The sequence below is a fragment of the Fundulus heteroclitus genome, chromosome 9 (genome assembly GCF_011125445.2).
Source record: "Fundulus heteroclitus isolate FHET01 chromosome 9, MU-UCD_Fhet_4.1, whole genome shotgun sequence".
Classification (NCBI taxonomy): Eukaryota; Metazoa; Chordata; class Actinopteri; order Cyprinodontiformes; family Fundulidae; genus Fundulus; species Fundulus heteroclitus.
In genome coordinates this window covers 13,277,616-13,304,181 of record NC_046369.1, presented here as the reverse complement: position 1 = coordinate 13,304,181, position 26,566 = coordinate 13,277,616, and the positions used below count along the sequence as shown (strand labels likewise).

Genomic DNA, 26,566 nt, shown 5'->3' with positions numbered 1-26,566 from the left:
TATCCTCTTCGAGTTCAGAAATGATAATACTTCAAAACCCCTGGACTACACAGGGGGTGTGTGGAAATGATGGATTCATAATGGACTCCGTTCCCAGACAGGCGTAGCAGAGGAACTCTGCTACGCCTTCACTCTCTGACTTGTTCGTTGTGAAGCGTGCGTACGGTTGTATAGAAATCTTATCTTTGCAAAGATGACTGGTTGCATAAAGTGCTAAAGAACCGACCGTTTAGGAAATGTCCTATTGTGTGGCTTTTTTTATATGTAAAGATTAATATCAACTTAATGCTCATTTCAGTGTTGTTAAATTTCATCTAGCTTGGCACCATTGCACCTGCATACCATAGCATTAAATACAAATATATATAATTCCCTTCCAATTCACATACGTCAGCCATTCCCCCGTCTTCCACTCAGATGCTCAAAGGCTAATCCTTCATCTGACAGCAGTCCTATTTGTGTGTGTGTTGGGGTTACGGGGCTGATAGAGAAGCTTTCGACATTAAAGAGAAGAAGATAAAATGATGAAGGAGGAAAGATGTGGACAAATATGACTGGCAGTCAAGGATGAGAACCTTTCCGTGTCCCTCTTAGTGTGTGTGTGTGTGTGTGTGTGTGTGTGTTTGAGGGGGAGGGGGGGGGGGGGGTCTGAGCAGTAGTTATGACGAGGTCTGACTTTGATGGGAGCAGAGTTGCCAGGGGGATAGACTTAATTTCACAAACCGTTGCACTATGAGGGGGGAAAAGGAAGAAAAAGACAAAGAGGGTGTACAAATGTGTTTTAAGGGAGTATGCTCCGTTTAACTGCCTGTAATTATCCCATCACACACAAGTATGGCAGTGGAATTGATTCAGTTTCAGGAAGAAGAAATAGAAAAAAAAAAAAGGATGTGGGAGTGCTTGGGAAGAAATCAAGACGGAGAGGCGGAGAGTGAAGGAGAGACATTAGACAGAAAGTGAACCAAAGTAGAAGGCGGTGCAGAGAAGAGCTGTTTAAAGCCCTCATACTGAGCTGAGAGGTCCATCAATCTGATAACTAATTGGCTTTTTAGAAATGACATGGGTATGTAAAGACCAAATAAGAATAAAAAAAAAAATAAAAAAAAATAAAATAAAAAAAGTCACACCAAGTATGTGCAGTTATCCGCCTTAAAACTAATAAGAGTTCAGTTTTGTAAAGATTTTTTTTAAAAAATCCCAGACTTAGATAATGAACATGTAATATTTTGCCTTAAACTGTGGTGCTTTATGGACACGTTAGATCCTCCGCATGTTTTCTGCTATTCATTTTACGTTGCGTAATAAACGGGTAAATATCTTGTAGGATTAAACACAGCAGAAAATACTCGACCACGATCAGGGACCGGCCACAGCCAAAAAAAAATCTGACCCTGTTCCCTGTGAGTCAAAGCTTTGTGAGTAAAGGCAGTTTACCTTTTATTCACTGGCCTTCAAAACAACTGAGATTTGAATTAACTTAATTTTTACTGTTTTTTTTTTTTTTTTTAATCTGTAATCGCATTGTTATATTGTGTTTTGTAGCCAGTTTCTAATCATTATGTGCTTAGTTTTTCCATTTTATCTCTTGGCTTCTAAACAGTTTTTTAAAAAAAAATCTGTATCTTGTAAAACTGAAATTGTCCAGTCATAGTTAAAAAAAAAAATAAAAAAACATAGTTGGTGATGAGGGCATCTCTACATAGAATACAGCAAAGAAAAGTATTAATATGTGAAATTCAAAACATTAATAAAGGCCTTGATGTTTTGAACAATAAAGCCCCAGCAGACATAACACAGCAGAATTAAAATTCTGGTACAAATAAATGAAAATGAGGTGTAAAAGAAAGAACACAAAGCTCTACTCTAATTGGACGAATTCATCACTGCTGCATGTTAATGTAACTGATAAGTGGAAACTTTTACACATGAAATACAACTGCTGTCACCAAGATCTTAAGCAACTATCTGATAGGAATGTCAGCTAAGTTTTATTATCACAATGCTTTCCAAAACCTTCCTCGCTGTCTTCTAAGTGCCTTTGTGAACCTAATTTTTAAAATTGTACAACTTTCCTTAGACCTTGACATTGAGTCGTAGCAAAACATACCCACTGTCAGGCGAGAGCTGTGGAAATGGAAATCGATGATTTTAATGAGATCTCATCACAGTGGAAGACTGTAACAGACATCCTACAACACACCGGGAGGGGGACGTGAGACGGGGGAAGACGGGAGAAATGGGAGGAGGTGACAGTGTGGAGTGGGAGAGCATACTGTGAGGAAAGAGAAGACGGAGGAGAAAAGCTTGGAAACGAGCACAAATGCACGCACGGATAACGGCGTAATTCAGAAAGCTGGAGCGGCCCTGCTTGCCTCCCGCGGTGCCAAAGATGGAAAACGTCGTGGAGGAAAGGAGACGATTTTAAAAAACACACACAAACAATCTCAAGAAGAAGAGGCTATTTTGGTGAGGAAACGGGGACGTTCATGTGTAAAAGAAAGAGCCAAAAAGGGGGGATGCACAAAATAGAAAGAGCATAATTTAGAAGTACAAGGGTCACAGTGACTATACGTTCTATAAACACGGATAGTAACTCTTATATCAGAAAACTAATGCTTGTTATATACATAGTTGATTTTTTTGTTGTGCAAAATATTAACCAAAAAGAAAAACCTGGTTTTTTTTTTTTTTTTTTAAAGCGAAAAGTGGGCCTATTTCCACCTGTTGCAACAAAGTGAGTCATATTTTGGCCTATCATCAGCTGTATCAAATACATCAGAGTTATGACTAAGTGTCCAGATCAACTAATGTATTTTCAGAGAGCAATACTTTGAGTAAAAATAATTATTTTACAAAATAAAAAAAGGGGGGACAAAGATGTAAAATGTAGCCACCTAAAACAATAACCTTTATCCCCAAGCCGTTTCTCACACCAAGCCCCCACAGACACACAAACACCCACACATATCCTTATTTTAAATACAAAGTGGAGACCTTGCCTTGACTTCTATTCATTTTCAGCCCTTTCTATGGTCTCACTCTGACCCTAATGGACACCTTAGTTCTAAACCTAACCCCCAGCCTCAAAAAAAGGGTCCTCACTTAATGTGAAAGTCCTCACTTTACTAGTAAAATGTGTAAAAATAATGTTCTCACCCAGCTGCATGTACAAGTACACACACACACACACACAAACACACACTTCAGCTCCTCTGCATAGGCAGGGCACAAAACTCTGCGTCGTTGCAACGCTTACAGACTAAAAAAAAATAAAATAAAAAAATAATAACCCCCTTCAAAGCACTGCAAGGATTAATTTCAACTCTGTTTACGCTTTAAATGTATAGACGGTTTAATTATGGGTTGTGGAAATTAGGGATGGAAAAAAATTAAATAAAAAAAAAAAAAAATACATCACCCAAACACTTAACCCCAGCTAAAACGAATAGTTTGTTGCAAAACGCCTTTTAATTGCATGGTCTAAATTAGTTTCATTAATTCCTGTGAAATAATCTCAGACTGAAAATGCACGCAGCATTTTGAACGTCAACAAGGATGCTTTGCTTACTATGAACACTAGAGGGTGCTGTTATCCGCCATGAGGTTTTCCTAGAACCAAGTCAAAGGCAAAGTGAATTACAATGGAAAGTTGCATGATTTGATTTCGCCAATCTCATTTGACAAAGATTGAGTATTTTTTTGTATTTCAACCAGATGGAATAAGGTAATTTTTTGCCTTTCTGTACAATCAGAAATTATAGAATAGAATCTAGTAAACAAACTTAAGCCCTATAAAAAGAATTTACAAAAAACAGGTATGAAGCCGTTTTGTCGCGTGTGGGTTTCAAAGAAATGACTGACCAGGACTTTGGCTGCCCAAAGTGCAGATAGTTGATACTGTAGAGGTCCATGTCCTCTGTGTGCCAAGCAAAGGTGGTCTTCCACATGCCGAAGTACAGGTACGGCGTGTTGACTCCTTCGATCACGATGCCGCACTCCTGCTCCACCATATCCAACAGAGTGTTCAGGTGGCCGATGTTCCACTCGTGAATGTCCTGGACAATAAAGCACGAGTTGCAGGATTAAAGCATTGAAAAGGGTAAATGCAGTCTTATTGTAGCGCTTCACTGATCAGACTCGAGTCAACATGCATCATGCACAGGTGGGGAAAAGGCTTTTAAATAACATAAAGCTTTAAGAGATAGTTATGACATTCTGAGTGGGATTCAGTGAAATATGTATTGCTGGTATTTTTCCTGTCTGCTGCTGGTGAAGTACAGACAACCGATAACTATGTCACTGAAAACCAGTTAAAAAAATACTTCTAAAAAAAATAAACAATTCTTGAAATAAAAAACTAATCACCTACCCATTGTCCACAACACTGTAAAATACATTACATGCTTAATTTGGGTTCAAGTAAAAACAGGAAATAAATATATATATAGTTTTTTTTAATAAATGCAGAGGGGAAGGTTTAGTTAACCCTTTAATGAATAGCAGTTATCCACCCCTCTCACCCAGCAACCTTCATAGTAAGGCTTACATTTTTTTTTTACCAAATCCAATTAATCAGCTTTCTTTCCTTTTGTTACAGAAAAACAAAATTGCTGAAAATATCTTTTAAAAAATGTACTTTTATTTCAATAATCTCATCTGGGAGTTGACCTGAATTCAAAACATGCTTATAAAACAAGATGGTAGGCCCCGCCAATGTAAATAATGAAAGTATAACACAAAATGTTTGCTGCTAGTTGTATTAAACAGCAAAGAACAGGCTTCACTTCACTTGTCTAACTTTACACCAACTTAAAAAACAAAACAAAAAAAAAACAAATTAACATGCCTAATCTTAGGGTAAAAAGATTTCCTCTTTGGAATACTTTGACAATATATTTTCCTAACCATACATTCAACATTGCATGCCATTATCAAAACAATTTCCCATTTCGGGACGGATATAAAGCAAAGTTTCATGGAAGCCCAGGAGAGTGGATTAGCAATAAAAAAAATAATAAAAAAAATAAAAATAAAAAAAGACCAAGAAATCTAAATTTTCAAAAATTAAATCTTCAGGAGTTGCAAATTCATTGGTAAAGAATGTATTTATCGCCCAGCTCTACTTCCTAGTGAACATGACTGCAACTTGCACACATAGGAAACAAAAATAATCCCCACCTCATCGTAGATCGAGCCACTGACGTCGGCCCCATAAATGGGCGACACAAACGTCAGGTTTTTCCAGTACTTCCTCTCCAGGTCGTCAAAGTCTTTGTGGCGCGGTGTGCAGTATCTGAAAAAAAAAAAAAAAAATAGGGAAGCACACATTGTTAGAGGTGCCAGTTGAAAGCAAAAGTAAGTAAGTTGCTGTTCAAACATTTCTGAATAATTTGGAAACTTTATGACCCAGATTGCCTAAGAGAACCTTGTATTGGACACAGGTTCATTTTCTGGTGGTGGTGGAGGGACTGGTACCACCAAATAGGACTTGAAGTCAAAAGAAACAAACTTATTTAAACCAGCATTTCTATTTCTATTAATGGGCCAACTTCAGCCAAGGTGCTGCTTGTTTGTAGCACCAGCTGTACAAATATTCTGATAGTAATACATTACAGCTCTATTAATAGACACGGCAACAATATTCCTTATTTGGTCAAAACAATACAATATATCCTTTTTTGAAAACCCTCTTAAAGCCACTAGAGGGTGCTATTGACATAAACCACAAGTCAACAACATGACCACTGTTAAAGTCAGCTAAATTTAAAGGCTTCTAAAATAAAATAACACAAATGGCACAAGTTGTTTGAAGGGAAGATTCAACAAGAACACTGTAAGGAATATTTCCTGTTTTCAAGGCAATTCACTTTTCTTCAGTTGGTACAATAAATGTTTCAATTTAATGATTTTTTTTTTAAAAATAATCGTGATTTAAATATATTACATCTTATATAAATGACTGATTATAAGTTTCACATAATAGAGCACTCCTTTCTGAAAGTGCTGTGAAAAAAAAATGTTAAAACTGTAGAACAGAGCAGATTTTTTTCTGTTTTTTTTAGAACAAATAGTGGCATTTAACATGTTCTTTCTTTGTACTCCAAGCAAAATATATGCTGCTAGCTTTGTGCTTAAATCAACTTTCATAAAAAACAAAATAACAAAACACATTTGCACAACCTTTATCAGTATAAAACTGCTGACAGGAGATATTTGCCTGAAAGACACACGAAAGACAATTTCCAAAACAGGAGCAAAAAAAAAAAAACCTACTCACTTCTTGCTGTTGGCCAGTTTGCGGTATTCACCAACAGTCATAGATTTCTTCTGAATGTTGTATTGGGTAAACAGACCCGACTGACCGGTTACCACCTGCATGATGGGAGCGGGAATCACCATGTCTTCAATGGTATCGTAGGACCTGCGGGGTTTCCAGCCCTCTGGAGGAATCACCTGTACATTGAAAAGGAGAGTTAGCGCAAGAATCTGATATCCAGGTCATCTCCTGCATTACTCTTTGGACTGGAAATGAAAAACGGAAACTACTTATCCATAATAGCCCTCTCTTTACCACGGCTTTAGTATATTAGATTGAAAAAAAGGAGCATTTTAATATGTGTGCATGTTGTGTGGAACCCCTACCTTTGCCAGGCCGGCACGATGAGCTCCTTGACTTTCCATGTAGACAATATATTGAGCAAAATCTTTAAACTCCTCCATGGTAGGCCTAAAAGTCATGATCTTGCAACTGGGGTTCTTGGCAGCGGCTGGCGGCAGGGGTGGTGGAAGGGGTCCGACCTGCATGAGGACGGGTGGGTCCAAACCCGCAACGGGATTGGAAGTGCCATCTTGGTCTAGAGGCAGAACTGGGGTGAGGTCTGGAGCCGCGTGTTCTTCCGAGGTCAGCGGGTTACTCGGCGTTTCAGCTGCTGCTGGCTCCTGGGTGGGAACGTGATCCTGGGCCGGAACGTGATCCTGGGCTGGACTGGAGTCGAGGGCGGGAAAGGAGACCGGGCCGGGATCGGGGGGTGAGGTAGGGGCTGGGTTCGGAGCCGCCGCCGTGTCCATGGACTGCTCAGTATCCATCAGATGCTGAAGGTTTGCAGGTAGATCTGCGGGGCACAGCATGAGTAGTTAGGGTCAGTTCTGTTGAATTACTTTGTTTTTAATAATCTGACTGTGAAAAGTAAACCAGCTTTAAGTGAAGAAAAGAAAAGCCCCGTTTCAGTAAGATCCATGCAGGTAGGATTAGTCAGAATAAACCATTAAATTCCAACTTCCTAAATTTAGTAAAGTACTTTTTTCTGTGTTCTACAGTTACCAAATAAGCATTAATGTTGTGTTGTCAAATCAGCCGTAATATAATAAATCATAGGGTTGTATGTGACCAGGCGATCACAACATAAAGATCTTGATCACTGACCAATTAACCGGTGCATCATTAGAGCCACGTGGCCTGAGACCAGTTGCTCGAGTGTTTTGTACAGGTCATCGTCAACTGGAAGGGAAGCAATAATTACGTGGCAAGTGACTGGAACGGACCTACTTCAGGTCAAAATTGGTCAAGAGAAGGTTAGAAATAATAATTTGTACTTGAAATAATAATTTTGCCCTTGAAACTTTGCTTTCATCATAAAATCCTCCATTTGGCCTTCTAGAGGTCAGTTTGTGGAGGTAATCGGAGGAGACTGCACCGTAGGGCTGGGCGATTGTGCCAAGATATCAAAATTGTGATTTATTTCAACCATAATTGCGATTTCATTTGGACCGTTGAACAACATGAACCAAGTAGTAAACATTACCGTCTATAGCCGGAAGAGGCCGCTCTAGGCTGCTCCTGTACCAGTTAAAAGATAATTAGTAATAAAATCTTTATTCTCATTGAAACATGCATTAGAACGAAATTTGTTCTCTGCTTTTAACCCATGACCCTTGGGTAGCAGTGGGCTGCCATGTGCAGTGTCTGGGGAGCAATCTGGGGTTAAGGGTCTTGCTCAGGGACCCAGAGTGCAGGCTCTGGGGATCAAACCGGGTACTTGCATCCTTCTCTGAGTGCAAGCGCGCTGCTCTAACCACTAGGCCAATACTCCCCATACACCGTCACACAGCTTGGTAGGCAATTTGGGGTTAAGTGCCTTGCCCAGGGGCACATCGACATGTGGCAAGGGGAAGCTGGAATCGAACCCACAACCTTCTAATTGCCAGACTCAACCCATCAAGCCACAGTCGCCCCCATGTTAATTAAAACATCAACTTATAAACAACAAAGACTGAACACATGTTTCACTGTTTCAGTCTGTATTCAGTATGAGTGGTGCAGCCCGAAGTGCCCAGACCGTGACAGAACCCTGTTATAGTGCTGTCCGTGAAGCTAATAGCAGCTAGCGCTAGCTTCCAGGTCTGTTATCCAGGCGGTTTACAACTTTGCTGATGGATGTGAGCTTCATGTTGCTCTGAAACATCCGTGTCTTACTGTTAGCTTAGCATGTAGCACAGTTACGCTAACGCTCTAATTTCAGCGTAATTAGACCGAAACTCTCTGTGGAGAACCTTCCGGGTTGGAGTTGGCGGCTTGTTGTGCTAATTTACACCATTCAACCTTCCAGGTATGTTTCATATTTTACAGCCAGTTGTGCATGCAGTTGTGCAATTAAATAAGTTACCTTACCAGATTAAATGTCAGTTTTTTAGTTTTGGATTGTGTGAAATAGATTTCTAAATAAAAAGCGATTTATAGTCTGGTGCAACTTAGGCTACGTTCACACTGCAGGCCTTAATGCTCAATTCAGATTTTTTTGTGAAATCAGATTTTTTTGCGTGTCCGTTCACGCTTCCAAATATATGCGACTTGTATGTGATCTCCTGTGTGAACTGAATTCATACAACTTAAGTGTCCCGCATGCGTAGTAGATGGACGCGATGACGTCACACATAGCAAGCGTGCTCAGTGTTTGCGGAAGTAAACATGGATCGTAATGCTGCAGCGTATCTTGCGTTCTTTAAGTTCTTCTCCAGCCGGAGACGGCACATTACCGACGCAATCTTTTTAAGAAGATCGAAAAGAAATAGCCGCATTTCTGGCAATGGCGTTTTGTGGAGCAGTAACGTCCATACAGAGAAACGTGTGGGTGCGGAGTCGAAGCCAGGAATGGTGGAATGGCGATGTGAGCGGCTTTACTGATACGGACTTTATTCACAATTTTCGAATGACAAAGGCAACCTTCATGTGCGTCTGTGAACGGCTCTCTTTAGCGCTCTCACGTAAAGACACACATCTTCGGCGGGCTATAGCAGTGAGTAAACGCGTTGCCATGGGGCTGTATTGGCTTGCAACAGGTGTTTGTTACCGTATCAGGTCGGATAAATGCGACCTGGCCGTAGAGACACAGGACGCATTTGAAAAGATCAGATACGCATCGGATTCAGGACCACATATCCAAGTGGCCTGGGTCACATTTGAAAAAAAAAATCAGATCTGTGTTGTTCAGACTGTCATGAAAAGATCAGACACAGGACGCATATGGGCAAAAAAAAAAAATAAAAAAAATCAGAATTGGGTCACTTCAGGCTGCAGTGTGAATGTAGCCTTATAAATATGTTTTATTCCTCTTTATGACACATTTTTTGACTGATGGGACCTATAGTCTGAAAAATACAGTACTTGTCAAGCCGTCCTTCCTGAAGCAGAAACATCTCCTATAAATTGGGTTGACTTTATGGGCAATTCTTTAGCACCAAACACTCAAGCTACTCCCACAACATTGAGTTGGCCACTCTACCATAGGAAAAAAAATACCACATTTTTGTCTAGACTGTATTTCTGGTTGTTTTTTTTTGTTTTTTTTACAGAGAAATTGTACTTTTATTAAAAATATAAGGACATTTCTAAGTGACCCCTAACTTTTGAGCTGTCGTGTCTATACACAAAAAAAGCATTCAAAAAGAAATTCAGACAGAATTCCATATATGGGTCTAAGTTTGCCGAAAACCCAAAGAAGAAATATATCAACATGTTTTGTTTAATAATTGGCAATCATATGGATATTGTGTCATTTACTAACAACAGTATCACATATTTTGCTAAAACCATGCTGCCACAGCACCCCTGAATGATTCCTTTAGCAAGTCATAGTAAAAACAAAACAAAGAACAATCAATGTATAAAAACATGGAACCCAAATTTGTCATGTGTTTTGTTCTTTCTTTGACCAAACTTAAATTTACTTCTAAGTTTAGCAATACCTGTGCTTTTTTGTTTTGTTTTATTTTGGTAATCTTTGTAGAGAATTAACTGTAAGCTTTGCAAACTGCATCTCTATATTAAAAAAAATATACTGGACAACCCTGCTTCTCTACACTATATGTCCATCATATCAAATGGGAATTTTCTCTGCATCAAAAAAAAGTTATTGTTCCAATGGTGCTTATCAGCAATTGAAGATGCATGAAATGCAGAATTATTTTGCCAACAATAAAACAAACAGAAGTTGTGTTGGAGCTTTGCAAATATTACACAAATTGTTATAAAACTGGAAAAAAAACTAAGACAAAAATCACAATGCACCGAAGCCAGAAAACAGCGTTTCAGGCACGTTTTTCAACTGTTCTCGATACTAAACAGCATTTCTATATAAGCTGCATCCACCGCCACAGTATAAGCATGTCATCTAATTAGTTGTGCCAATGGAAGCCAGAATATATCCACTAATTGTACGAGTGGTGAACATTGACCACAAACTGAAAAAGCTGCACCTTATGGCTCTTGAAGTCTCCTTTTTTGTATGTAATCGGAGCCAACTAGATGGGGGGGGAAAGTGTCACAATTTGTCCCCCAGTTCGCATGAGCGTTCACAAACTAAATACAAATAAAAAATTCAATGCAGCCATACATTTGTAATGTAAATGTCACAAAACGAAACCTGAAGGGAGTGACTTCCTGCAGGCAAATGGAGGGTTACAACTTCAAACGCATTTGCATCAGAAAATAGGTTTCAAGAGCTACTGGAAACCTTATGGAGCTTCAGACTTTAGAAAGGTTTCCAGTAACTGAGGTAAAGATTATATTCCACACTTTCTAATGAAAAACTATTAACCCTTCGAGACAACTTACTATCCACCAACTAGGCAAATAAATATATAAACCTCAACAAAAAAAAAAAAAAACAATTTAAAAAATGCACATTTTAAAAAAAAATACCCCTCACAAATCGAAAAACCGTAAATTAGTTTTAATTCAATCCACGCCGTCTTAACCTTTGGATAAGAGGCTAAAAAAAAAAAAAAGCTCTGCTGACCAAAACCACAACATAAAGGGGCCTAAATTGTCCCTTTAACTCCACCGGGGCCTAAGACATCCTGGTTGCTTCCTATTTACTTCCTTAAAAAGTCTTTAATGCTAACACTTGCCAATAAAGTTTGTCGTTCTTATGCTTATTAGATATTATACAGGCTTGATGCAAATCCAGAAAGGTTTCATAGGGCCGTAACGATGTGGGTTTACGTTAGACTGCTGTTGCTGCTAGCGTAAAACGCTAGCCCTGCTCGGCTTTCACCGCTAGCATTTTATTCATTACGGAAGAATAAACCCCCGCCGCGCTGGGCGATTACAACGAACAAAAGGCAGTACTCACAAACAAACCCAGGCCGAATCTTTCACTCTCTTCAGGTGTGCAATACCTTTAAACATAAACCCGATTTCATTGGGTGCAGAGGTTATAAAAGTGGCTAGCTTTGTAGCTAGCTGCTCCCATATCTGCAGTTACCAAAAAAACAAACAAAACGTCGCGACGATAGAACCCACACGACAATCAAACGATAACATATGTGCACTTGAATACAGAGAAATCCGCTTCAGAAACATTTACCTCCTGCAGAAGAATATTGTCCTCCCTCCGTTTGGCTCAAACGAATTGGTTTCGTTTGGTTTATCGATTTTCTTGTAGCATTAGCAAGCAGCTGGCTGAGCCTGTTTTTTTGGGGGGTTTAGGCCCTCGCAATAGTGGCCTGTGATTGGTCGAGGGACATCGAGGCCAGCGACATATACGGAATTTCTTCACTCTCATTGGCTCGTCGGAAGATTGACAGACGAAGCAACGAATCAAACCAGACGTCTACCAATCATCACGGGAGGATGTAGGCTACCAACCAGGCGCCACGCACGTATACACACACACACACACACACACACACACACACGGGTTAGCGCTGTAGTCATGAAAAAAAAACAAAAAACACACAAATATATAGCACACTAAAACAAACCATTTTTACCACTCCACTTGAAGTTAAAACAAGCTTTACTAGATTTGCCTTTATCTGCGCAAGCCAAATCGAAATTAAAGCCTAGAAATTGCTTATCCAGCAATCGCTTAATGGATAACCTCACTTACAAATTGAGACAATGTTCTGTCGATTATATATCATGACTACCAATATAAATAAATCACACACACAATTTACATATTTTTAAAGTATTTTATTGAACAACGACGACAATTTTTGCATGAAACGTGTACAACGAATGCTAAAACTACGCATTAAGTCTAAAACGGACTAAAACTTTTTTTTTTTTTTACAATTTCAGAAAAACAAAACATATACATTAACCCAGCATTTGCAATCATTTTGGTAAAACAAATGCTTGCATTGATGATAATTTGCACTTTGCTGATGAGCTTGACCAAAAAAAACAATCTAACGGATAAAAGCAGGTGTTAAACTCAGTATATATATCCAACTGAGTGCATTTTCCTTAAATTTAAAAAATGCAAGCTCCTCTCGTTTCTAAATGGAGCCCATACTACAGATCACTGGGAAGACAAGACTGAGCCTTCTAATTAGATGACAGAAACAGATTATAAGGTGGCAAAAAAAAAAGGTGTACATATCGACTTTATAAAAATAAAAGGTCTCTAGGCTGAATTAGGTTTGAGTGTTAAGGACAAAGTCTAGAGAGCTAGAGAGATGGGACGTCTACTTTACACTCTTTGTTAAGCAGAATCATATCTTTGGACTATTTTAAAGTGAATCATAAAAGGGTAATATAAAAAAAAAAAGTCAGAAAAAAAAAAACACTTTTAAGTGTAATCAATGTAAGAAAGTTAACCCACAATAACGAAAAATATCCTGCTTGAGAAGTTTTGGTGAACAGTAAATGTGTTGACATTTCATGACAACTTCCAGATAAGACACTCATCTCCCATTTCTCAAGTACATTTAAAACACGGGGTTTTTGTCAACCTTTTATGGGAGCCATTACAGACCCAACTTTGTTCATATATGACATTAGTGCATTTTCATATGAAATCATCATGTTGGGACTCAACCAATTTAACGACAAAACAATACACATCAAAAACCTACCGATGGCCTTAGAGATTTTGATCCAATATTGCTTCAATGAGTGAAACACAAAAAGGTTGTGGGGGGAAAAAGAAAGGCTAAATTTAAATTAGGAATATTAGCAGTAGTTAAAATATGGAGGATTAATCAAGATGGCCATTACCAGACTAACGGTACAACCACTTCTAAAGGAATTCTCAATGAATATTAGACAAACAGAACAGCTTGACAGAAAAAAAAAAAGGGTTGCATTTTAGCCCCAAAAAACTGTCGCTTTATATTCATAGAAAATATATTAAAAGAAGCAGACTCTTTATTGCCTCAACTGGAAAATCCCCTTTGCAGGTTTCATTGCGCTTCTTTGAGGGCCGAGTAAGACGGGGGTAACGATCATCGGCCATTGCTGTAGCCTGGGAAAAGCTGAGTTAGAATGTCCTGCAGGGCTTTGTTGACAGACATGGAGTAGTTCTTGCCCAGGTCGTGTCTGCAGGCTGGGCAGGTGTACACCTCGGCCCTGAAGGACCGCTGGAGGCATTCCTACAGGTGAAACCAAACATTTTGTTAGACAGATCACCCTTTTCCAGCGTGTATTGCACAGACTCCAAAATGAATCCGTAAAACACATCAGCTACAACACCATCATTTAGCTTTTTTTCCCCCCTAATAAACATGACAGAATAGCAAGAGATCCAGCTTGCACAGGTGGTATGGGGACGAAAGGTAAACAATAATCCAAACTGCAGTTGCTACAAACTAAAGAAAGGTCCACTGTGGCACCTTGAATGTATGGGGAAGATTTCTGGGGTCTTACCTTGCAAACGTTGTGTTGGCACTCTGTGGTTACTGGCTGGAAGACCACTTCTTGACAGCAGATGCAAAGGAAAACCTCTTCAACCTTGCTCAGGAATTTCTATAGAAATAAAGATTAAGATGACATTAGAAGATGAGCAACAATTAATTGTCCATTGTGTTATGGTTAGTAAAAAAAAAAAAAAAAAGTTTCCCCTTTAACAACATGTTGACAATATATTTTCCTAAACATGTATTCAGCACTGCACGCTATTCTCTTCATGGAAACCCATTGAGAGCATTTGTCGACTATAATCCAGGTTTTCCAAAAGCTATATCTTAATAAATTGTACATTGTAATTAATCGATTAATCGCCCCAGCCCTATTAGCCTGTTATTTGGCGTACTAATCTCGTGTGCAACTCTGTTTTTGCTACTGTAACACCCGAGTTTCCCCACTGTGGGACAATAAAGGCATTGCTTCCAGTGTGGGAAATGCATTGTGTAGATTTGCCTGACAGATGGCGTGTATGTAAACGTGCAGAGACATGACCACGGAGGTTCAAAAAGTCCCGTCTTTTACCGGTCCGAGAGATAGCGACTCCTTGGCTTCGTCCCACAGCTTCTTGTTCTGCTGGTCATTCTTGATGAGGGCTTTCTGCTCTTGCGACAGCTTGTACGCCTCCACTTTGATCTTCTTGGGAGACTTAGTAGGTGAGGTCTTGGCCGAGTCTGGAGAAAACAAAGCCACATTGGTTTTTATTCATTTATTTTCTCAGGATTGTAAATTTTTGTAAATTGTCCTTTTCGTGTAAGACAGAAAAAGAAACTTCAAAAACAACCCAGTCAGACGAGCCAACGCAGCAAAGAACGTACCGCTGCCCTGAGATTTTCTCTTCCTCTTCGCCTTGCTGGGTGTCGCTTCCTCCTCCACCTCGTTTTTGTTCTCCTTCTCCTTTTGGTAACCGGCGGGATACTGCAACAGCGGCCGTCACAGTCGGTTTACCAAATGAGCACGGGAAGGTAAAGGCGAACCATCTTTCTACACGCAAAAACAAAACCCGCCACCCTCCTCCTCACCTGCATGACGAGGCCGAGCTTCTTGATGCGCTCCTTCCCGTCCCTGGTCCACGGTGCCGGCTCGTCGTCGTCGCGCTTCAGCAGGTAGCGCCACACCAAGAAGCCGGACTTGCCTTTGTCTGGCCAGTACTTCACCACCTGAGCAAAGCGGAGGATTGCAAAGGGAAACCGTAAATTGACGCTCAGACGAACGGTTTGGTCCCACAACGTATCCCTGCAGCTGTTTACCTTGTAGATCCCGTCATAGCGGTTCCCTTCCTCGGGGCAGTATTTGCTGTGCTTGCGTCCCTTGCAGCTGCGCACGACCCTGACCGGCTTGCCTTGCTTCCAGTTCTTGGACTCGGCGCCATTTTTGTCATTGACGGGGACGTTGCAATTGAGAGCCAAAGCCCTAAGGAGGCAGAGAGAGAGAGAAAGAGAGAGAAGGAAAGAAAAACTCAGCACCAACACGCCATGTCCCGCATTACCCCCGCAGCTTTCAAACCTCCTACCGGTTCATGTGGGTCAGAGTCTGGTCGCACGACTGCTCGGCCGTCCTCTTGTTCCCAGATAGATCCCGCCCCCCTGAGCCGGTGTAGGTGAACTCGTTGCCGTCATCCTTGGATCAAAGCACGGCGCAGACGGTTACAATCAAACGCAATTTAAGAGCGTAGCAATACAAAGCATAACAATTAGGTAATTACCTCACTGTACAATAAAAAAAAAAAAAAAATGAAACAGCATACCACATCATCCTCATAGCCGCCGGCCAAAACCAGAGAGTAGGCCCCGTCGTTGCTCCTGCCGTGGATCCCCGCAACGTGAGGCCTGTGAACGCCGGATTCACTCACCTGGAAATAAAAAAAAATAAAAAAACACGCATTACTGCAATTGAATACGCAAAACCCAACTTTCCCCAATTGTTTGGCTTCATTTCTTGCGGTTCGGATTGTAATCGTGAGCGCATTTCAGCGGCCTATTTAAAGTTCTCCGTTTTTATATTACTTTATTGTGAAACCAACCCAAGTGGATTTCACATTACAAGGCAAAGACGGTTCGCTTTTGACGCAGCAGACGTGGACAAACCTGCACTCTGAACTTCCACAGGGAGCCCACAGGAACGCCTGGAATCGGACCGTAGTGGTTGGACGGGACGATGGTGCACTGCTTGGTTCGGCCCACACAAGCCATTCCCTGCAGGGGTAGGAGGGGACGGCGGTGAGTTTCAGCAAATGGTCGGCGCAGTTTGACAACTCCGGTCAGAGATTTACGTTTTAAAACCGTCTGGTCTGTGCGTTACCTTTCCCCAGTCCCTCTGGCTGGACGAGCTGGCAGAAGCCATCTTTGCCTTCTTCTTGCTTTCCTTCAGCTTCTCTCCAGCCAGAACAACTTCGCTGCTGTCGTTACGGCAACCGGGGCAATACCTGAGGCAGCAAAACGCATCGAGGTAAAAGAAAAAAAAAAAAGAAAAATGTGAATAAACCAGGATGTAGCCATCCAATTTGTTGTTTCAGAAGAGTTGTTTTAGCTCACCATCACTAATTTAAAATGTGAAATACTCAATCTAATAATAATAATAATAATAATAATAATAATAATAATAATAATAATAATAATAATAATAATAAGTTTTATTTATGATGCACTTTACATTTCAAATAAAATCTGAAAGTGCTACAACAGCAGGGGGTTAAAAGTATAATAAAAACAGAAAAAAACAAGATACAGTACAAGCAAAATTAAAAATATGTATTAAAAAGGCTGTTTATAATAAGAATGACTCGATCTAGTCACATTATTGTGGTTCCCAGCTAAATTTGTTCTCTTGTTTTTAGGAAACAACTAAAGACCCACTTTTTTAAACTTGTTTTTTAGCTCAATACTGTGTTTTACTGTTTCTGTATGTTGTTTTAATTTATTTTTTATAAACTTGTGCAGCACTTTGTGACCCTGGTCTGTGAAAAGTGTCATAGAAATAAAGTTTACTTACTTACTTACTTACTTACTAAACAAAGCACTAAAGTAAGATATTTACACTTTAAAAATAGAATAAAATCTTCACAGATCACCAGCTGCATTTATTCAGTGAACAACATGTTCATGTGCAAATCGCATTTTCAATTAATGTTGTTTAATGATGATGGTGTGTTCCCCCCCCCCCGTCTACCAAATTCCCCTTTTCACAAGACATTTTAATTTCCCGTGGGAACGTATACGATAGTGATTAGGTTCAAATTCAAAGATTCTCAAACCTGAAGTTCTTTTAGTCAAACATTAAATAATCGTTAGGAGCAAAAAGGGGCACAAAGGAAAAGAGCAGATGAAATTAAACTGAACTCCTAACTCCGACTCAACTAACCAGTCTTCGTCTTCGGGGATGGAGGTGAGCGGAGGATTCAGGCAGTACGTGTGATAGGCCATGTCGCACTCGTCGCACAGCAGCTGCTTGTCGGGATCCTGCTTGATGCCACAGATGTGGCAGTTACACCAACGGCAGTTTTTCTTGGCATCGTCCTTGCAGTGCTTGCACTCGGGCCCGTTCGTTCCTGATGGGGGCGCAGACATCATCCAGTAAGCATCGACACGGGATCGCCGCCACCGACAGCGGACACGCCCTCGAAAGACGGCGGCCCTCAAAAACTCACTTTTTAGCGGGCTCTCGGTTCCAGCTGGAGCGTCGCTAGGAGATCCAGGCTCCTCGATCTTATAGATTTCCGTGAGGAAGATGACCCGGCAGTCATTAAGCGAGTCGCCTGCATCCCTGCGAACGTAATAAAAAAAAAACAAGCGGTTAAAAGGCGCCGGGGCAAAGCCCTGCTTCCCACGTTGAGCAATCCTCAGAGACCACAGCAGACAGGAAATCTGCTTCTACAGGCCAACTGCTGCGCCACGCTGACAGAGATACTGCCACTGTGCACACCTGTCACCGCAGATAGACACTCTAATGGAGGCAGGGCGCCCGGATGAAGCCGGCCAACGCCGAGCCGGAATAAATTATTTGCGTCCGTACCCGAGGATGATCTTGGCGTAGATCTCCCGGATGGTGCGCGTCTCCCGCTTCCGCAGGATCTCGGCGTCGTACCAGTACCCTCGCTCCTTGGGGTCGTCGGGGTTGTAGTTGAGCATGACGACCATCCCTGGCTCCAGCTGGGTCCACTGGTAGACGGTGCGGGCCCGCGGGCGAACGTCTTTGGCCAGCAGCTGAATCTCGCCGTTCTCCGGGTAACTGGGAGGAGTCAACGTGAAAGCACGGCGTTAGCCAATCACAGGAAGCCGTTCGCCCCTCTGTGACTGAGGGAAACCTTTGAGGCCCTTTTCTGGACCCACAATAACTTGTTCTTTTCTACTTTCTTACATTAAAATGTTGCATTTTTTTTTATTTATTGCGCAATAAAATTACTTTGCATTCGTTCTTGCAACTTGGCATTGTTGGCCCACAGTGCAAAAAGTTTTGACACCACCGGTTTGGGGAGCATCTGCCAATCGTAACGTCCTGCTAGTCTACAGTAACAGCAGCATTGGCTAGACTCCTCACATTTATCTCCCTTCTTACTGTAATTTAGACCAGTTAAAATCAACACGTTTCCCCGATTCATAGCTACTCTTCTAGCTTGAGAATGGCCCGTTTGTCCACTTTTATGCTGCATTTGTTCTTGCTACAGTTTGCTCATTTAAAGTTATTGAGCCTGGAAACGGGGATTAATCTAGTTTTACCCAGAACCACCTGCTTTTCTATAGATTATTCCTAATCTAAGTTTCCTATTGGGGAACGATTGGATAGTAAATGCACATGTTTCATATGGTAACAACACTGCAGTATTATGACCTCTATATCAGCATCGCCTCAAACAGATAACATAACATCCTCTCAGGGCTGCCACCCCCAACTCTTTAAACATTAAATCCAACAAATTTAACATCGATCTAAACTCTGTATCCACCACTAAAAATTTACATCCATTTTATACAAATGGAATCAACATAAAAAAAAGGAAATGCAGTGAATTTAAGAGCCACATCAAACGACAAAATGAAGTCCCTCCTTATTTATGACGTCAACTCTGCCTGCAAGCACCCAGTTTAGCGTCACCACGAAGAAAAAAAAAGAAAAAAAGAAAAAAGCTACAGCCCTGACTCACTAAGCATGGCAGTCATATCTCGCCATCAGTCGATTTCTGTATTGTAGAAGCTCTGAGCAGCCAGCTAGCCTGACAGGTTTAGGCCCGAGACACACCGCTTTCGTCCGAACCCTCAGAGGGTCCCTCTACGGACCACCAGAGGAGCATTTCGAGTATTCATGCGAGAGTACGTACCACAAGTTCCACCAGCGTAAAAAAGACGGGCGGTAAACGTAAAGTTACAGTTGCTGCTCAAACAAGCTCAGAGGTCATCGTTTGACTTTCCTGGCTGTTTTCTGTACATCTGAGCTCCTACCAAGGTTTATTGAAACGTTTCATTTGGTTATTTATTGACCTAAAATGAGTACGGTTTACCTTGCGGTTCGGAGATTTCATTTTGCACAGCCCCCAAAGCGGACGTGTTTTACCTTGCCAACGCGTTTCTCTCCCCGTCTGACTTTCCTCGTTAAATTGCGGCAGCGTTTCGGCCCAGACAGACAGAGCAGGGGTCCACCTGCTACGCGGGCATGTGCGGCCTGACAGGTACGACACCGGCCCCCTATTCCCTTCAACCCGGTGTAATTGCTACACATTTGTCAGATCAGTTTTTTTTTTCCATGCCCGGTGTGTTTTCAACCATAAGGCCAAAAAAAAAAACCCGCAGAGAAACCATCGCTGTGAAGTGCCTATATGACACATAATAACTTGTGGCTGCGAATACACACACGTTAGACAAGTAGCACCGAAGTGGACCAAGTCAGAGCAGATCACTGGACTTCAGCCACGGTTAGTTTCTTCATTAGTAATTATGCTTGAAGACAGAACAAAAACTAAAAATGAGACCGACCACAGATGTGAGAAACATTTCAGGAGTTTTCCCGACACTACACCCGTTTTTTTTCTTTTCTTTTAAAAGCCCACGTGTGGGTGGGATGTCGCTGACCCGACTTATGAACGAGTGAGGAGTTCTTCTTTCTTGATTTATGATCGCACCGTTTTCTGAAAGAGGCAGAGGACTCACGCGGATGTAAGCGGCACGCGAACACAAACACACACACCCAGCCGAACCGCTGCAAACGGCAGTCAGGAGACCCTCTGTGCACAGAGCAAATTCATGAAGATAAGACGCAGCTTGCGCTATGAGCTCTGAGAGCAAAAACAACCCAAACTAGTCGACTGTGCATTTGAACATCCTAAACAAAGGAAGACTGATCAAAAAGAGGGGAACTTACTCCTCGTATTTAACGTGGTACAGGATCTCATCCTCGTCGTCGTCGCCCTCCACTTTGGGCGTCTTTGTTGTTTTTGTGACATTCACGACCTGGGCCTCGAACCACGCGCCCATGTTCAAGTCTCTGGCGTCCACCAGCTCGTTGATCTTGAGACAAGAACAGATGTTGGTACCCGACAATTTCCATCACGTTTGAAAGCTAGAGCTTAGAGAACGACTAACCAGCAACCAACGGCTTTTTATCCTGATTTATGATTGGGAAAATCTAAACGAACGCTAAAAAAAACACGTAATTTAAACTAACAGATGCTATTTTTTTCTGTTGAGCTTTAAGAGTTCAACAGAAAGTCCATCAGAACTCGTCTTCACACGTTTTTTTTTTTCCTCCTCTCCAACCTGAACCAAACAGAAGCGGTTTAATCCGCACAGTAGACTACCTTGTACAATCCAAAGCCAGGATAGACGAGCTCCGGCGCGGTCGTCTGGGCAGAGGTCCCGGCAGCCTGGCCCTCCACCTCGCCGTGGGTGGAGTTCTTGTCGGACTCGCTCTGGGTCGAGCCGCAGCCCGAATCGGAGTCGGAGAGCTCCGCTTCTTTGTCTTTGCTTTTGACGACGTCAGCAGCGGGGGCGCTCTGCCTGACCAGCAGCTGCACGATGTCATTGAGGCCGACGTTGTAGTCAAATATGGTATGGCCGTCCTCCATCTGGGATCCAACAACACCAGGCAGGGGTTACACAACGATCCAACCAGACGGGAAAGGCGGCGGTTTAAGCGCGCCGTCTCACCTGTTTGCCACGATAGAAAAGCCTCTGCCTCTCCGGCTCCACCTTGAAGAGCTCCAGGATTTTGAGACGCAGCTCATCCACCTTGGTGAGCTTGGAGAGGTTGTCCACCCGATGGGTCTCCTTCCCATCCATGGTGCGAACTTGAATCCACATTGCAGCTGCCCTGTGACAACAACAAAGACGCAGAAGCACAGCTGTGATTGGTATTCATGCAAACACGTCGCCTGTGATCAGACTCATCTTTGCAGAACGGTCTCATTTCCTTTCAGCATTTAGGTGAAAAACCCTATTCCATCTAGTCAAAAAGCTGCAAATGGCCGGCTTGAGAGCAAGCGGGCCTTCGGAGGGTTCCGTGCGGCTTGCAGCAACATGACCGACCTGTCAAGGTGCTCGTTTTAATCTGCTGTTCGTGGAATATTTTATTTTGAGAGGTAAAAAAAGTTACGCCTGGCTGCGTTTAAATCATCTATCCAGCGAGGACGCTCTAATCGCATCTGCGGTTCAGCTATCGATATTGCAGTTACCTCAATATATCCACAAGGGGGCGCTCAGGTAAACCACAAAGTTCTGTCGCTTTATAAAAACAAGACATTTTGGCGCACATACTGTAACCCCACCGCCTCCTCCGCCACACAAAGGGAAAAAAAGACACACGCAGTCACAAATACTCATCTACTGAAAACAAGTCCATTTAAAAAACAACTTTCCAAGATTGACTCACAATTAATGTTACGGTAAGGCTGGTTTGTTATTAGTCACGTTATTCATTTAATAGGCATGTGGGGGAAGAACCCAGACTGACCGCCAGCAGCTTAGCTTTGAGTCGAGAAAGCGGCCACTGTCCTACGTGTTACCGAGGCTTTATTTATTTTCCAGTACTCAGTTAAGGATTAAGTCATGTGTGAAGCCATTAACGATTTTTCTTCTTTCTTTTTTTTTTTTTAACGATTCTTTAGGTGCTGTGACCGTATTCCGGCTCCTGATGCTGATCTGACCGGCACTGACCTCATGCACTAATCCCCAACAATAACCCTTAATTTTGTTCGTTTTGATGGGCACAATCAAAGGTTACATATTCTGTCTCTAGCTGTAACAGTTGCAAAACATCCATTAACCGCTCTCTGGGGGTAAATTATTAGGAACGGTTTCTCTCCTGCTTGCTTAATATAAGCTACTGCAGATTTTAAGAGTGACTGATATATCTGAGAAAAAAAACAAAAAACAAATGGGAAAGCATTTCCTCACGCATGTGTCCACGGTTTACACCGAGGAACAGGCCGAAGCGTAAAAGATATCGATCTTAACCTGCATCAGAACATCTTTTGATTTTATACTATATTAGGACTGCATGATCCTCTTTAAAGTGAGTAAGCAGCTCCATCATAAAGCTATGCTCATTTAGCAGCTTAGACTCCAAGCGAACGCTTCCAGAGCCACAGGTCAACCGTAGATCTGGGGAAATTTTCCATCTTCGTGGCTTGATTAGAGCAGTTTCTCATGCTTAGGCATCCAACAGATGACATTAGTGTCTGATTAACACCAGTCTTCCCTCTGCGAAGAGAAGGCCCCATAACGTATAAACCTATAGCATCCTCGCCTCTCTGGCCATCGATGGAATATAGCCGCTGTGACGACCCAGCTCAGCCAGGGAATTACAAAAAATAAATAAAAACAGGCTGAAGACCAGAACCCCCCACCATTACACACCGGATCTGCCCAAACCTTCTTTTAAAAGTCACTTTCTCCATCCCTTTTACACAGGTTTAAACTAGATACTGTACCGCCGTCATATCTCTGCAGTTATTTTGCATTTCGCACGGTATTATTACTAGTGTGTTTCATATATTATTTGCATATTTTCAGTGATTAACCATGTTGGTACTTTGGTCAGCTGCCACTTTTCTATAACAGCGCTCTACCAAAATAAAAAAACTGTTTTAAAGATTGCTTTAAAAAAAAAAAAAAGCTTTATTCAAGGGCTTTTCACTATTACCAGCCATTGTGTGCTTCATCTAGCTCCTGCTCCTTTATCTGTGCTGCACATACACTAAAATGATGTTTGAACAGCAAGCAGTGATAAAGTATATCTTTGAAAATCTGCATTAGGCACTTGCAATACATGTTATACACACGCATTTGTGAACACCTGCTGTTTTGACCCAGTGCCCTCCTGTAGAGGATCAGAAGTGGGACTTCCGGCCCAGAGTACAGTATGGTGCCGCTGAGAACTGTGGGCTGTGATCACAGCTCTCAGAAAGGGAGGGAATAGGCCGATTTAAATACAGTGCGGGAAACCGGGGCCTAGGCCACTCCCATTTTCTTTTAAAAGTACATCCGGACGCGAGGGAGCGCTAGCAAACAATGTGCCTTCGCTTTCTGACTCTAAAACACGGTGAAATATTACATTATTTAGGGTCTACGCTCATATACGACCCGCATATGAAGCGATAGGACCGCGGTGAGCGATAGAAAGGGAGAGATCTGCGGCTGCTCGGCTTCACTGAGAGGTTTTTTTTTTCCGTTGGCCCGAAATAATCGTACGAAAGCGAACAAAACATGATCATAAACACACAAAATAAATAAATACATAAAAACAGAACAGCGGCGGAAATTCGTCATTCACTGTCTACCCAACTTTCTTTCAGCGTTTTCTTTTCTTTTTTTTTAAAGAAAGAAAAAAACAAAACCGCCCGATTATTCACTTGATGCCAGGCGAGACAAACAGGAAAATAAGCAACCGTGGGCTAGCTTACGCGAAAACGGGCGAACAGCAACTTAGTAGTTAAGGTAATAATATATGCAAAATAACCGTGTGTATCACGAGTTGCAGATTTATCAAAAAATAAAACCCCAGGTAAGTGTACAGCGAAACACATTAAAGATAAAAGTCTGCTTTTTCAGCCATTTTAACCGCTGCACTATCTTCCGAGAAAAAATAAACATGAAAAAAAAACCGAAATAAAATAAGCCAGTTTAACTAAAGCAGGAAAAAGACACGCGACCTTTTAATGATTTTGTATCGGCAGCAAAAAGAAAAAGAAAATGAAAGAAACAACAGAAGAATTAGCTAACCTGTGTGTACCAGCAACTGGATACATGTAAACGAATACACAATGAACACAATTTCGAAAGTTAGCAGAGTTCGTAGATAATTGTTTACCTGTTGGATAGTCCAAAATAAAATCAGGAAATTGTCGGCTGAGCAATAAACGTGCACGTTTTCCCCCCTAGTAACTTCTTTCAATAGGTTTGTACGCCCAACTCTAGCCCGTGTTGGAGGTTGATCAATGAGTTATTCTTCAACACTTTGTTAACCCGCCTATTCCCGGGTTCCTGACGATGATTGGCTGCTTCCTTCACACCGTTCCGATTCGATTGGCTAATAGAGCTGTCAATCAGAAAAGTGACTGGAGCTTAGTGTCAGCGCGCGAAACGACATTCTCGTGGGTGTAGGGCTTCCATGGGAACCTATCGCGAGACAAAGACCCACGTCCCATGCAGACTGAACATATGGTGACTGTGGTAAACAACGTTGGTGGTAGATCTATTAATTTTACTGCATTGTCTTCTGCTTTATTTGGTTTCACAAATATTCCCGGCCATATTTTTTTTTACAACACATACAGATAGAACGGATGTAATTAATGATTTGTTATTGTTTTATCACACTTTTAAAACACTATTCAGTTTGGTTGAAGGATCCTGAACATGTCTGCTTGAAAGAAAGTGTAAAATACACTGTATTTTACACTTAATGTAATGTATTTTTCTGTTTGATTTACTTTTTTCCCCTGAATGATATTAAATCGTTGACTTGTCTTTTTAATACAGTTTTCTTTTTTGCATCACAAACATTTTAAGTAAATTGTGGGATTTTTTCTCTCTCTTTTAAATTAAGAGGCAACCTTCTCAGGTTAAAGAGCAATTATTTTTGCCCTCGTGCAACAAAATAAAATATGTTGAGAGCAACAAAACCTTGACCCTTGCAGAAAATGTAGTTTTACAGCTAAACAACATGGTTTATACAGATCAATTCTATAAAAGTCATTCACATTTATAAGTGAATTGATAATAAAGGACAGAAAAATCCACGAATCACTAGGATCAATCTATTGGAAAAAGTCTATGCTGATGTTGTATAGAAATAGAGCAACTGCTCACCAATATTGCCTTTATATTTTCTATAAAATCAAAATTATTGGTTGTGTTACATTACCATTGCCCCAGGCTATGAAGAGCCCCATTGGGAAGGCTGAAAGAGCGGGTATGGAGTATGGAGCATCAACTATGTGTATGGAGCGTCAGGTTACAAACCCATGTCCAACATATTATTGTAAAGTGGAACATAAATTATACATGGTTTTTAAGTTTTTTGCAACTAAAAATTTAAAAACTGTGGCACGCAAACCTGCCACTTTATTCTGTTACCTCTATATAAAATCTACTGCAATCAGCTGAATTCACCTACTCTGTAAATAGAGTCCACTTTTGGACCACCAATACCATTCATCGCAGATGGTAGCCATATTCCAACAGATACCATATTTGTAAAATAAATAACAGGCTTCATTAATAACATAACAGCCCGCACAGACACTTGAGCACAAATTATGAATTAGGTGCAATCTGCCATAAAACACTAACGGAGAAGAAAGAAGAGGAAGAGCACAAATGATGATTCTCCAGATGGCGTCCCTGTTTGACCAGTGGTTGAAAAGTGGTGAGGGTCTGTTCTTTTAATGCTGCTACACCAAAGGTGCTTCTTGGCCATGACGTTCTCTCCAGCTGACGTTAAAACTGACTGCAGAACATTTCCTATTCTCTATGATACACTGAAACAAGTTCAGAGGAATGTTGAACAAATTTGAATGAGCTGCTTGGTTGCAGCGTCTGACTTCAACGCTGTTCTTTATTACCATCTTGGTCAGAGAATTGAGGATCGATGATGTTGTTCAGGTGGTTTGTAGGAGATTTGCAAAGTTCTATAGGATTTTATTTGCTGTGTTTAAACTAGAGGTAAGTGGTGCTTTCAGAAAAAGGCAGGATATGAGGCGAAGAGGTATGAATGAGGGAGATTTTAAAAAACAAGAGATTTTAGAAAAAGAGAGTGTAGCAGACACGGTAGCTGTAGAAAATTTAAAGACAAAAAAACACATCTGACACCACTGACTATTATTGCCCTAAATGTAATGACACAAACAACAACCAGTGAGTAATTTTCTTTAATTAAAGCAAAAATGAA

At 41.3% G+C, this 26,566-nt stretch overlaps 2 protein-coding genes across 3 annotated transcripts in view; both read right to left on the bottom strand.

Moving 5' to 3' along the window:
• The window catches only part of kdm4b (lysine (K)-specific demethylase 4B), a 57,690-nt gene extending 45,687 nt beyond the window's left edge, over positions 1-12,003 (bottom strand). The window contains exons 1-5 of one of the 2 annotated variants that reach the window (XM_012882399.3): positions 11,865-12,003; positions 6,643-7,112; positions 6,278-6,453; positions 5,179-5,293; positions 3,862-4,055 (exon numbers count right to left, since the gene is read on the bottom strand). In XM_012882399.3, the coding sequence (XP_012737853.2) occupies positions 3,862-4,055; positions 5,179-5,293; positions 6,278-6,453; positions 6,643-7,086 (929 nt within the window). In that variant the 5' untranslated portion in view covers positions 7,087-7,112; positions 11,865-12,003. Of the gene's footprint in view, positions 1-3,861; positions 4,056-5,178; positions 5,294-6,277; positions 6,454-6,642; positions 7,113-11,864 lie in introns of those variants that run through there. The other variant, XM_036141037.1, reaches the window with a different exon arrangement.
• Positions 12,004-12,559: 556 nt separating this feature from the next.
• uhrf1 (ubiquitin-like with PHD and ring finger domains 1) lies at positions 12,560-24,624 on the bottom strand. The gene is made up of 17 exons (XM_012882400.3): positions 24,485-24,624; positions 21,325-21,487; positions 20,976-21,242; positions 20,540-20,685; positions 18,200-18,415; positions 17,835-17,950; positions 17,549-17,735; positions 16,490-16,613; positions 16,276-16,383; positions 15,936-16,040; positions 15,702-15,808; positions 15,439-15,601; positions 15,211-15,348; positions 15,007-15,106; positions 14,714-14,862; positions 14,153-14,251; positions 12,560-13,878 (listed from the first exon to the last, which is right to left on the bottom strand). The coding sequence occupies exons 2-17, from the start codon at positions 21,475-21,477 to the stop codon at positions 13,732-13,734; spliced, it is 2,325 nt and encodes a 774-aa protein (XP_012737854.2). The 5' UTR covers positions 21,478-21,487; positions 24,485-24,624; the 3' UTR covers positions 12,560-13,731.
• Positions 24,625-26,566: the final 1,942 nt, after the last annotated feature.